At 44.8% G+C, this 13637-nt stretch overlaps 1 protein-coding gene across 2 annotated transcripts in view; it reads right to left on the reverse strand.

Moving 5' to 3' along the window:
• Window positions 1-13637, reverse strand: part of LOC116887057 (sodium/glucose cotransporter 1-like) — a 55133-nt gene that overhangs the window by 17067 nt on the left and 24429 nt on the right. For both annotated transcript variants that reach the window (XM_032888548.1, XM_032888546.1), the window contains exons 5-7: window positions 13064-13169; window positions 11464-11544; window positions 5681-5901 (exon numbers count right to left, since the gene is read on the reverse strand). In XM_032888548.1, the coding sequence (XP_032744439.1) occupies window positions 5681-5901; window positions 11464-11544; window positions 13064-13169 (408 nt within the window). The remainder of the gene's footprint in view (window positions 1-5680; window positions 5902-11463; window positions 11545-13063; window positions 13170-13637) is intronic.

The following is a 13637-nucleotide window of genomic DNA, read 5'->3' on the forward strand; positions in this document are numbered from 1 at the left end:
GGGTGGAGAAAAATCCGCCAAGAGTAAATCAGTGTGGTAATGTGACCTAACAGAGGATCAACAGATAGAATTTCCTTTTTTTTTTTTTTTTGCCCCCATTTTCTTTATTTTCAAAGTGTATTTTTAATGACTGGAGAAGAATGGAATTATGATACTACCCCGTGTGAGAGGGCTACAGGCAAGCTGCCTGTGGCATCCCTCTGGGTGGACAGGTGCCAATGCTGAGTGTGTGGAGGGAACACGGGCTACGGTTCCTGGCCACAGAACGTCTGGTCTCCCACGGAAAGTACCAAACTTGAAATTGTGTAAAAGAGACTCTGTGGAAGCCACCATTGAAATTAAAACCCATCTTCTTGAGATTACAGAGGGAAAGAGGGTACCACGCGGAAATAAAAGGAACTGAGAGCTTTTATAATTACTGAAATGGAAGTAAATGCCTGATCCAGGAGCCATGGTGAGTCCTAAACAGAAGTGGGCAAGAAGGGCAGGTCTCCTGCGGAGCGGAAAGCAGAGGCAGAAATGACTCCCTAAGCTGAAGGGGGTGACGTAACTGTCCGCCCGGAGTCCTGAACTTGCCAGCCTACTGTTGGCTGTAACTGACGGAGGGTCACTTTAAAATGGTGGTGAGCCAAGCCATTTACAATTCCCTATCTTTTTCCTTCTTATTCAATTAAAAGTTTGTATTAGGATGTTTGTCTGGCCGTTATGATCCTGGGTTCCATCCCAGCACGACAGCTTTGCCTCCTCTTATGCGGTTTCCTTCTTGGTGTGGGCAGTTGTAGATTGTATGCCTGTGCTTTTGGTTAAGGTAGCTTTATGTTTTCAACATGGAAACAACATAAAGTGAATGAATGTTCCTCTAGTCTTCCGCATGATTCAGTGTCTTCAGACAGATTAGCTACGATTAGCAGAGTCGACCTTATTTTAGTTTGGTTTGGTTTTGTTAGTGTCCGGATGATGGTGATGATGGTGGCGGTGATGATGGTGATGATGATGGTGGTGATGAGGGTGATGATGGTGATGATGGTGATGGTGATGACGATGGTGATATGATGGTGATTATGGTGATGGTGATGATGATGGTGATAATGGTGGTGATGATGGTGATGGCGATGATGATGGTTATGACTATGGTGGTGACGTTGATGATGATTACAGTGCTTGAAATCAAATCCAGAACCTTGAAAGCTAAGTAGAGACTCTACAACTGAGTTACAGCCCTAGCCCTTGGCCTCACTGGATAAGATCTTCTTTAGTCTTTGAACATTTGACACGCGTCTGTCTACAGTGAAATATGATCATCTCCGTTCCACACTGCCACCCTGCACCTTCCTCTGGATCACCTCCAGCACATCCCCCTCCCAGGTGTCTGTCGTTTTTGTTTTTTCCGTAGTTAAGTCACTAAGCCCTGTCTGCTCTGCCTATATGTACTTGAGTGTAGCCCCACGCACTGGAGTATGGGTAACCTACTGTGGCTGCACCTCCAAAACAGAATAATTCTCCTCCCACAGAAGCCATCGACTGTAACTAGCTCCTCAGTTAGGGGTCAGGACTCATGAGTTTCTCCCTGGGATTTTGTTCTGTTCTGGATTTTGTCTGTTCTGGGATTTTGGCTTGGCTTGATTGGTCAGCAATATAAAAAATAAAACTGATAAAAGCCAACAATGGGAGTGAATGAGAGAGAGAGTCAAGATGGGAAAAGCGGAGGCAGAGGGAGGGAGAGAGGAGAGAGCAACACCGCTTAGGATGTTTGAAAAAGCCACGGGGAGACGTTCTTTTATAATGATCTCAGGGCATGGTGGCGGACACCTTTAGTCCCAGCAACTCAGGAGGCAGAGGCAGGCAGATCTGTGAGTTCAAGGCCAGCCTAGGCTTGTACATTCCAGGACAGCCAGGGCTACCTAGAGGAAACCCTGCTTCAAAAAACAAAATAAAATAACGCAATATAATATAGAAGAAATCCATGGTGCCTCCTCCCTACCATGTTGGATTCTTTTTATAGGAAAAACCAGGTTCAAAGGTTTAAAAGGCAAGATGGGAAGCAATATTACTAGTCAAAAAATTGTTTTAATTCTTCTAAGACTTATTTATTTATTATATATATAAGTACACTGTAGCTATCTCCAGATACCAGAAGAGGGCATCAGATCTCATTTCAGATGGTTGTGAGCCACCATGTGGATGCTGGGATTTGAACTCAGGACCTCTGGAAGAGCAGTCAGTGCTCTTAACCACTGAACCATCTCTCTAGTCCCTGTCACCTGATCTTTAAGCTGATTGGCCCTGAGTGAGGTAAGAGGGATGGTAGATGGGCAGTGAACAGGGGAGTTTCAGAACATTGAGATAACAAAATAGAAATGTTCCAGCCGTAACTTTTTGGCTTATTAGTAGCATTCTTCAGTGTCAGCTGTGGATAATTTCTTCTGGGAAGTGGAGTCTGAGAGCCTGAACTTAATTTCACAGGATGGGCAAAATGGAGACAGAATACAAAATGGCTACAGTGATGCTAAAAGGAGCGTGCCTGAACAGAGGCCATTAAAGAACCAGGCTGGGGGCTGGAGAGATGGCTCAGCGGTTAAGAGCACCCGACTGCTCTTCCAGAGGTCATGAGTTCAATTCCCAGCAACCACATGGTGGCTCACAACCATCTGTAAAGAGATCCAATGCCCTCTTCTGGTGTGTCTGAAGACAGCGACAGTGTACTTATATATAATAAATGAATAAATCTTAAAAAAAAAAAAAAAAAAAGAACCAGGCTGACTAAGGATTTACCAAAGGCTAAGTTTAAAAGTTTCTTCGGCAGAGGAAATTTTAGGACAGCTTAGTGTTCAATCAGTAGCATGGTTGTTATTAGTAATGCACACGCAGGTTTAAAATGAAAAGGAACAGGTCGGACATAAATAATGGAGAGGGAGATAGGAAGCTCAATGTTACAGCCAGGGTCACACAGGAAGAGAGAATGTAATTGTTAGGGAGATTAGCACCATTGAGGAAGAGCCTGATCCTTGCTAGAACAATGGAAGACTCAACCAGCCAAGCTTCCAACTCAGACAAAGACAACCTATGGCATTTTCTGCTTCTAGAAAGCAAATGGATTTTTGTTTGCCTGCCTGCCTGCTTGCTTGCTTGCTTGCTTGCTTGCTTGTTTTTTGAGACAGGGTTTTCCTGTGTATCCTGGAACTCTGTAGACCCTGCCTCTGCCTCTCGAGCAATGGGATTAAGGGCTTGTACCACCTTTAAAAAGCTGCTACCGATGCTGTTTTTGGAGGGGCCAGGATCTGTCCCGAGCTGGCCATAGAGCTTGGCTTTGGAGGCATGAAGAATGCAGGAGGAGTGAGTGGATGCATGGGTTCCTCCTCCAGTCTCAGAGAGGAGTTGAAGCCAGGCAGTATGTGGAAGGGGAGACCCTGTGTCAATGTTCCAAGAGGGCAGGAGCCCCGAGGGGCCATTGTTCGACGCTGTGAAAGTGAATCCTGATTTTCAGAGAAGACTTGAAGATGTTAAAAGTTCCAGAGCTGTGGAGAGAGCTCTCCAAAGAGAGCTTCACACAGGGATTGAAGCAGCCTGGAGATATCTCTTGCAGGCTGTAAAGCTGGTGGAACGTAAACACTTGAGCCCTTTGACACTGGAGAGATAATTCTGGGATTTGCTGTTTGTTCGGGGGATCGGGTGTGGGGGATGGGGGGACGTTTAATGGTTCTGGTTCCTCGAATGCTTCCTCTAAGCTGTGCTTCCTACAGAATTGCATCACCTTCCCTTTCTTCTTTCCAGTCCCTCCCCAGCTACCCTCACTCAGCCCCTCCCACAGACACCCCTACTCTCAGGTTGATAGACTCCTCTTTGTCATTGCTAAATGCGTATGTGTGTTGTGCACACATAGGTGCACACGGATATGTGCAAATGCATCCTGCTGAGTCTAAACAAACACATGGCAGAACAAGCTACAAGGCCAGGCACATGCCATCACATCGAGGCCGGACAAGACAACTCAGTAGGAGGGAAAGGGTCCCACAAGTAGGCAAAAAAAAGTCAAGGACAGCGTCCGTTCCCACTGTTCTGATTTCCACAAGAACACTCTGCCATAACATATATTCGGAGGACCGAAGACAGACCCCTACAGTTTCTCTGATCTCTGCAAGTTCCCATGAGTCCCAGTCAGTTGATTCTGGGGGCTGTGTTCTCCTGGTGTGTCCCTGACTCCCCTGGTTCCTTCAGTCCTTCCTCTCCCACCAATAAATGGAGTTCCCACCCACCCCTTGTCAAAGAAGCGTCTTTTTGCAGCTGATAGAGACCACTACGGATGCTGTCTTAGTGTTTGATTGCTGTGAAGAAACACTATGACCATGGCAACTCTTATAAAAGAAAACAATTGGGGCTGGCTTATAGTTTTGGCTGTTTAGTTCATTATCATCATGGTGGGGAGCATGGTAGCATCCAGGCGGACATGATGCTAGAGAAGTAGTGGAGAGTTCTACATCTAGATCCAAAGGCGGCAGAAAAGGGAGACACTGGACCTGGTTTGGGCTTTTGAAATCTCAAAGCCCTCCCCTGGTGACACACTTCCTCCAACAAGGCCACACCCACTCCAACAAGGCCACACCCACTCCAACAAGGCCACACCCACTCCAACAAGGCCATACCTTCTCAAGTAGTGCCACCCCCTGAGATTACCCAATCAGATATATGAGCCTATGGGGGCCATCCTTACCCAAACCAACACAGGTGCCCAACCCAAACTGATACATCTGCAATGTGGCTCCTGTATCAAAGGCTCATGGGACGTTGAAGAAGAGAAGGTAGAAATACTATAAGAGCAAGAGGATGAACACATCTTCTGTATGTGTCAAGAGAACTGTACCCGCAAAAAAAATTTTCAATAATATAGATGCTTAAGCAAAGCCTGAAAAATGATACCACCAGCTGACGTGACACTGTGGATGGGGGAAACTTCACGATGCCCTGCACCTAGATGAAGGTTTCTAGGCAATCACTGGCTGTTGAGAAAAGGAGAATCATTCTTCTTCAGTCCCAGCCCCGCCCCCATAGGTTATCTAATCCCAAGTGGTCAAAGCCTGAGCACACACCTGTGAGCATCGCTGAACTCAGCAGACCATATGTATGTAACGATAATAATTTTTTAAAAGGTCATGAACTGGGAGGGAAGCTAGGGGACATAGGAGGAGTGGGAAGGGGAGAGGAAGAGGGGTATAAATTATGTAAATACAGTACTCGAGTATGAAGTTCTCAAAAAAAAATTAAGGCATAAAAAATACCAGTAATTTATAAAACAGAATAACGGGTTGGGGATTTAGCTCAGCGGTAGAGCACTTGCCTAGCAAGTGCAAGGCCCTGGGTTCGGTCCTCAGCTCTGGAAAAAAACAAAAAACAACAAAAAAACCCAACAATAAAACAATAACACATGGGAGTTCCATACATAGCTAAGGTCTCCAAATCACAAAAGCTAGAGAGTACTTCAAAAACATATAATCAAGGCAACACTTAGACAAGAATAAATTTCACTGTTTATATCAACTGGAAGAAAAAAAGGATTTCTTGCAGTGTTACCGAGGCAACAATTACAGATTAGGAGGTAAACCGTGAGCAAGAAGACAGGCCGAGGTGGCCTGCGTATGCAGGAACACTAAAGGACAGTCACTTCAGTGATCGCGAATTCAATTACCTGATCAGCACACCCATAGAATAAGGAGACGGTAGTGGCACCTAAGACGAGTCCGGGCCAGGGGACGTCTCCAGAGACACAACTTCGGAAGACATGGAAAGCGTCCTCGCGAGGCTTGTAGCACTCTGGCTTGGCCGTCCAGTTCCCCTGCTGGATCGTACTCGGGATGGCTTTGGAGTACTTATTCACCAGCTCCTGATACCCTCCCACTTCATGAAAGGCTTTGGAAGGAAAACAAAGAAAGAACATTATTTATCAGTCTCTTGAACAGTACCGTAGATGACACAATTGAAGATCCAACACTGGAAATAAGACCCAGTGTGACCTACTGTCTCCCACTATAAAATATAAGAGCAGTATGATGGTTTGTATATGTTAGGCCCAGGGAGTGGCACTATTAGGAGGTGTGGCCTTGTTGGAGTGGGTGTGGCCTTGTTGGAGTGGGTGTGGCCTTGTTGGGGGTGGGGTGGCCTTGTTGGGGTGGGTGTGGCCTTGTTGGAGTGGGTGTGGCCATGTAGGAGTGGGTGTGAGCTTTAAGACCCTCATCCTAGCTTCCTGGAAGCCAGTATTCTGCTAGCAGCCTGCAGATGAAGATGTGGAACTCTTAGCTCCTCCTGCACCATGCCTGCCTGGATGCTGCCATGCTCCCACCTTGGTGATAATGGACTGAACCTCTGAACCTGTAAGCCAGCCCCAGTTGTCTTGATAGAGTTGCCTTGGTCATGGTGTCTGTTCACAGCAGTAAGACCCTAACTAAGACAAGTAGCATACAATCAATACATCATGTTAGTGCAACATCTGGGAGATCTTCTGTCTACCTGATCCATTCATAACCCCGGATCCAGCCATGCCTGAAGTTGGTGTGCTCCTGGGATTTTTATCCATATCCATAGAGACTAAAAACGTTGATTTCACACCAGTTTTTTGGTTTTTGGTTTTTGTTTTTGAGCTGGGGACCGAACCCAGGGCCTTGCTCTACCACTGAGCTAAATCCCCAACCCCCAGTTTTTAACTGAAATTCCATCATAAATTATCTAAGGAATCTTGGTTTCAAAATAGATTTACATTCTTTTTCCTGAGATGCCAACAAAATGTTACGCATCTTAGTTAAACTTTCTTCCCTGTCAAAGACCAGCTCTGGCATCACAGGGTAAACTGAGGCAGGCAGTTAATGGGGGTCAGTACTTAGAGCAGCTAATGGGAGGGTTGGTCCAGATACTGACAGCCAGTAGTTAGAGGAAAGAAAGGAGAATCAAATACTCCCTCTCTCTCTCTCTCTCTCTCTCTCTCTCTCTCTCTCTCTCTCTCTCTCTCACAGTCACATACACTCACACACATTCACACACTTTACTCACACACACTCAGACACACACAGAGAATTCCTGAACCAAAAGACAGGCTCCAGTGATTTATTTCTTCTCTCAGCCCCTTCTTACACCCCTTAAGACAAAGCTTTTTTTTTTTTTTAATTTAGGAAGAAAATTACCACATAGCCACAAGTTACACATAGACAGTCACCACAAAAACATATTCTTTGAAAACAGATTAAGATCATTAGACAAAAGGAAATCGCAACAGGATATCAATTACATATTTCTTATATGAAACTTCTGTCTAACTTAACAATTCTCATCTATCTTTCGTTCCAAAAGCTCATGGTGACCGCAAAGCAGCAACTTTTTAGTCACATATTAACGAAGTTTAAGCAGGACAAGTCTGAAACAGCAAGTTGTACTTACTAAGGAGCAGGTCATCTATCTCACATCTTACTTTCAAAGTTCTTATTGGCAAGGCTGGCTAATATCTGTTTTCTGTTCTTATGCTCGTAATAGAATTGTTTGCCCTTTATTATAACCTAGTACACAGTGAAAAGCCGTTACCTCATCCCTAGATCACAAGATCAAGGAACTCCAGCCTAACCTGGAATGTGTGCTTTCTTTGTTCACTTTAACTTGACCCAAGCCTACTCTTCTTGCTTCTACAATTGCGTGCTTGTAATGCACGACCGCTCACTGCACTGCCTTCTCTAACGCAAGCAGCTTTTGCCATACTATCAGGACACCGCAAACTTTATTCTTGATTCTAACCTAAAACTTTCTGTCTCCTGTCCTAACTTCCTAACTTTATACCTTCTATCAACTACCCTAAACTCTCCCAAAAGTATTTAAGTCAAGCTAACTTCAAGTCAGAAATTCCATAAATCATTAATTCATCTAGACATCACTATCTCAAGAATTTTCATCTTCATATTGATCTGCAAGACATTTTGCCCAGGAAGTATTCACACCAGGCTGTAGGCAATGAGGGTTTCCTGATGTCTACTCACACCAGGCCAAATGAATGAGAAGTATGGCTGTGATGGTTTGAATATATATGCTCGGACCAGGGAGTGGCACTATTAGGAGGTATGGGCTTGGAGTAGGTGTGGCCTTGTTGGAGTGGACGTGTCAGTGTGGGCTATAAATCTCTCATTCTAGCTGCCTGGAAGCCAGAACTCTGCTAGCAGCCTTTAGATGAAGATGTAGAACTCTCAGCTTCTCCTGCACTGTGTCTGCCTGGATGTTGCCATGTTGAGGATCATGGACTGAACCTTTGAGCTTGTAAGCCAGCCCCAATTAAATATTGTCCTTATAAGGGTTGTCTTGGTGGGTTGGAGAGATGGCTCAGCGATTAAGAACACTGGTTGTGTGCTGGAGAGATGGCTTAGTGGTTAAGAGCACTGATTGCTCTTCCAGAGGTCCTGAGTTCAATTCCCAGCAACCACATGGGGGCTCACAACCATCTGTAATGAGATCTGATGCCCTCTTCTGGTGTGTCAGAAGACAGTGATGGTATACTCACATACATACAATAAATAAATAAAATCTTTAGGGGATGGGGATTTAGCTCAGTGGTAGAGCGCTTGCCTAGCAAGCGCAAGGCCCTGGGTTCAGTCCCCAGCTCCGGAAAAAAAAAAAAAAAAGAACACTGGTTGTGGGATTGGGGATTTTGCCCAGTGGTAGAGCGCTTGCCCAGCAAGCGCAAGGCCCTGGGTTCGGTCCCCAGCTCCGAAAGAAAAAAAAAAAAAAAAAGAACACTGGTTGCTCTTCCAGAGGTTCTGAGTTCAATCCCCAGCAACCACATGGTGGCTCACAACCATCTGTAAAGAGATCCGATGCCCTCTTCTGGTGTGTCTGGAGACAGCTACAGTATACTTATTTATAATAAATAAATCTACTAAAATATCTACTTAAAATGTTGTGTTTTATTTTGTCATCTAGACACCTGTTCCCTTGAAACAGACTCAGTTTTTACATAATTCAGATATATCTGGAAGTTAAGATGAGCCAATGAGAGAGTCTAAAGTTAATAAAAGGCATATCACGGCATTTAGGAAAAGCAAGTTCATGTCCAATAACAAAAGGCAGAATACAAAGTTACAACAGGAGAATATCTTTATGAACATTGGATAACTTAAATACATTTTAACAAAATGAGAGAAGAAATAGAAAGGGATACATTTGAACTCAAATTTTGAAGTTTGCAAGTTACATTGTGTCTTAGACTGAGGGCTAGGGAGACGGTTCAGTGAATAAGAACACCTCTTGCTTGATGAGGGGTGAGAGCTACACTTGTCTGTGGGTATAAGGATGAGTATTTAGAATGTAGTTAGAAATGATACCGCTTTGAGGCAGTGGCAGTAATTAGTTCTCTAGGACCGATGGCCTCCTCAGCCACAGAGAGTGGGCTGGGTTTACAGCAGAGCCATGAATTCTCTCCTGTTAAGAGGCTTTAAATCCAACTGGGTTTATGTTGGTTATACCCAAGATATTAGTGTCACTACTGCATTTTGGTGTTATCTTGACTTTCTTGTCATTGTTGTGGCCCACACACATTACAGCTGGGTAGGAGAACTGATTACTCCCCACCACCCTTGGCAGCTTGCATAGCTCTTTCTGGTTAAGTGGAGTGCCTAACCCCAACTGATACATCTCTGAACAGCCCCTAAACCTACACTTCAAGGAATGTCACAGAAGATTGTAAAAGCTGAAAGACTCGAAGGTCTTCTGTAAAAATAATGTCTTCTATATACGGGAAGGAAGCTGAGCCTGTGAAATCTCAACAGTTTAGTCACCTAAACGAGGCCTGTTCAATGACACCAATAGTTGGCATGCCCGTGTCGATGTGGGAAATAAGACTAATCTATTTCCTAATCCTGCTCCAGCCAGTACTTGATATTTTAAGACTTTAAGAATTTTCTTCATCTCATGGGCTGAAAGAGTTATCTCATTTCTCAGTTTCATTTGACTTTTTAGTTTCAAAGGTCAAAGTCTCATCCCTAGGTGAAGAGCTACAGTGAGAGAGAATCAGTCTTTTTTTTTTTTTTTTTTTTTTTTGGAGCTGGGGACCGAACCCAGGGCCTTGGGCTCGCTAGGCAAGCGCTCTACCACTGAGCTAAATCCCCAACCCCTGAGAATCAGTCTTCTGCAAGCCTGCTGATAGGTTATCCAGTTCTGTTCAATCTTAAAAACACATTTGCAGATGAGCAACACTCATGCATTTATAAATTTACATATTCAGACATGTAAAATAAATAATTTAAAAGTAGTGGGGTCATGAACTTGAGAGGGCACAGCGGGGGACACAGAGAGGAGGGAAATGGGATACAGTATTCACACATGAAATCCCAAAAAAAAAACCCAAAAATTGTAAAAGTCATGTGAGGCTGTGTGACCACATCACATTTTCAAATGTGCAGATGAGAGGATTTCTGGGCCTTTCTAGCCTAGAGCCGGGGAGTTAGAATAGGGAATACTAGCGATAGGAAATAAAGCCGAAAGTGCTAGAGCGAAACAACAGACTCTCCTCTATTCTCTCACCACACTCGTGCACATGCGCATTCCTCCAGCCTCACCCAACACGCATGCGCACATTCCACACAGAAAAAACAGCGCTCAGCCTGAACAGATTTGCTTCGTACCCACAGCCACTCTCATACATCCGTGGCCAAAAGGAAGTTCTGGAAAGAAATAAAGTAAGCATCATAAGCCAGTAGTGTGTGTGTGTTGTGTAGTGTGGGTTTATGTCCCATTTGTTACAACTCAAAAGTCACTCATGATAAACAACTGAGCAAAGTGAGAACAAAAGGACTCTGCAAAAGGCTATCTGCAGACAGCTTACAGCTCGTATTTAACAGTGGCGTGTCTAATGTCTTCTCTCTGAGGCTGCACATAGACGACAAGCACTTCTGTCACCTCCATTCTACTGAACCCATACTGGCTACTAATTCATTCTCATTTAGTAAATCCTTAACTCCTCGGGCTGTACTTTCTGTAAAGGACACTTTGTGTGAGCGCAGAATTTTTTTGGACGGAGTGTGCGTGGTTTATTTGTGAAGCAATCATTGTGATCTATGGGATAGCGTGGTATGCTGTGTGGCTGTGATTTGAGTGTGTAGAATAACACAGCTGGAGTGGCTCTCCTGGATCTAAGTGGGCAACCGGAAGGGGATTCCAATTGGAGACCAAGAACAATTCATGGGCTGGAGAGGGGCGTGCTGGACCACAGTCCTAGAGTCCACCATCTAAACTTACCCCGGAGCGAGGTTGCCTGTAGAACTTCCGGCATGACCTTTGACCTGCTCTTGGGTTCTGACTGATTCAGTCACTTCATCTTCATCCGTAAGATGAAGCAGCTCATATCACACATAGCACGTACACACACACACACACACACACACACACACACACACACACACTCTGTGTAACCATAGATTCAAAGATTTGGCCTCGGGGTCCGCTTACCATAACCCATTAACAAGGCTGAGCCCAAAACCATAATGCCAGCTTGAAAGGTCTCAACATAAACCACAGTGGCCAGGCCACCTGAAGAGGAAGAAGAAAGGAAATGAAAGTCACACACAAGTACTTCCTGCTCATATCGAATGGTAAATTGCCTGCTCTGTGTGACCTGCCCCCACCTTTCAGATTCCTTACAGATTTACTTCTGCTGAGTCTAACTCATCCTCCCTTTCTCTCTCTCTCTCTCTCTCTCTCTCCCTTCTTCCCTCCCTCCCATAATTCGAGGGCTTGGGGGGATTTTTTTTTTCCAGTTTTGTTGAACCAATAGAACTCCTGCTAAAAGCAATGGGATAAATTCTGAAGGTATGAATGTGACCCCGGTTCAGAAATCACACTTCTGTACCTACAAGTACAGTTTTTTTAATGTGATAAAAGATTCGTGGGCAGTTCCTGAGTTAATGCACCACTCGTTTGTTTCAGGTGTGCGTGTCACTAACAGTTCCTTCTTTCTGTGTTCAAATGATGTTATCCATTCCGGACAACAGCAGAACAGAGGACACATCGAAGCAGTAGAATATTTTGACTTTCTGTGTCCCAATTTTCCTTTGCTCTCCATGTTTTTTTTTTAAATAAATAAATAAATAAATAAACTATTTTCTAATCAAATATGTACATCTCTGATCCCAGAAACTCAGTCTGGAAGCAACCATTAACATCGTCCCTGGTCTCTACCTTCCCTCAGTCCCTGCCCAGTTTTTGTTTGTTTGTTTGTTTGTTTGTTTGTTTGTTGTTGTTTTTTCCGGAGCTGAGGACCGAACTCAAGGCCTCTACCACTGAGCTAAATCCCCAACCCCAGCTAAATCCCCACCCCCCCTGCCCAGTTTTAACAACCGAAACTGTCTCCAAGCATCACCAAATATCACCAGGAAGAAAAATCCAATTTAGACTCCTTGTCACTACTGGGCAACTTACTACTTTCTAGCCCTCTGATTATCTCTCCTTGACCTCTGGTCACACCATGTAGGATAAAATGACTGTTGAGGGCTCCAACCCTAGGCAGAGGCTGCATGTGTGACATTTGCCGTTTTTATATAACGTAATATTTTTATTGCTCATTTGGGAATTTCACATAATGTATCCCGATCACCCTTACTTCCCGATCTTTCTAGGCAGCCTCCCCACCACCACCGAAATATAAATAAAATTTTTTAAAGTCTATATAAGCAACTGGAGCTGGTCAAATTTACAGAGGCCAGCCCCTGAAACAGAAGTGAGTCTCTCCCCACCCCCACTCCTATCAGTAACGGTCATTGTGAGGAGCCACTCTTCAGCCTCCTTGTCACATAGCTGACAACAGTCTGTGTGGATGCCTGAGGCCATGTTGATGTCCGTGGGCCGTGATTCTTGGGAGGGGCAGGTGCAGGACATACAGACTTAAGTAGCCCATGCTGCCTCCAGGGGCCATGTCTAAGAATTGCCTTTCTAAAAGAGCCCATCTAAAGGCTTGATCAGGTGGCCTCCTCGAGGGTTCTACCTCCTGTCCCTTCCCTAGGACTCTGCTGAGTGTTTGGGCCAGTATCGTGCGTGGTTGGAGCAAGCTCACCTGTGATGGTATACACGCCGGTGATGGTCAGCACGGTCAACATTGTCTGGTAAATATCAATGTCCCAAACCATCTTCAAGAACATGGCGCCAAAACCAATCTCCATCTGAAAGGGGCAACAAGATTAGCAGCTGGGTCTTCGTCTCCAGCACGATCGATCGACAACCACCCCAGATCGAAATGGGCCTGGGAAGACCTAGGAAAGAGGTGGCCTCTGGGAAGCACCCCACCACCAAAAGACACCGAGAGAGGTCTGTCCAAATTCTCTGCCCTCTGGGTATAACCAGGGTTAGTACCTTCAAGGGCGTGGGTTAGTCCAAGTTGCCCAGTTAATGCAACTGCATCAGAGTGGGGATTGTGCTTAGAGAGTGGTTATAGGGGTTGGGGATTTAGCTCAGTGGTAGAGCACTTGCCTAGCAAGCGCAAGGCCCTGGGTTGGTCCCCAGCTCCAAAAAAAAGAAAAAAAAAAAAAAAAAAAAAAAAGAGAGTGGTTATACAGCTTAAAAAAAAAAAAAACAAAAAACCATAGGGTTGTGTGTGAGCGTGTGTGTGTGTGTGTGTGTGTGTGTGTGTG

The sequence above is a fragment of the Rattus rattus genome, chromosome 18 (assembly GCF_011064425.1).
Source record: "Rattus rattus isolate New Zealand chromosome 18, Rrattus_CSIRO_v1, whole genome shotgun sequence".
In the NCBI taxonomy this organism is placed as follows: domain Eukaryota; kingdom Metazoa; phylum Chordata; class Mammalia; order Rodentia; family Muridae; genus Rattus; species Rattus rattus.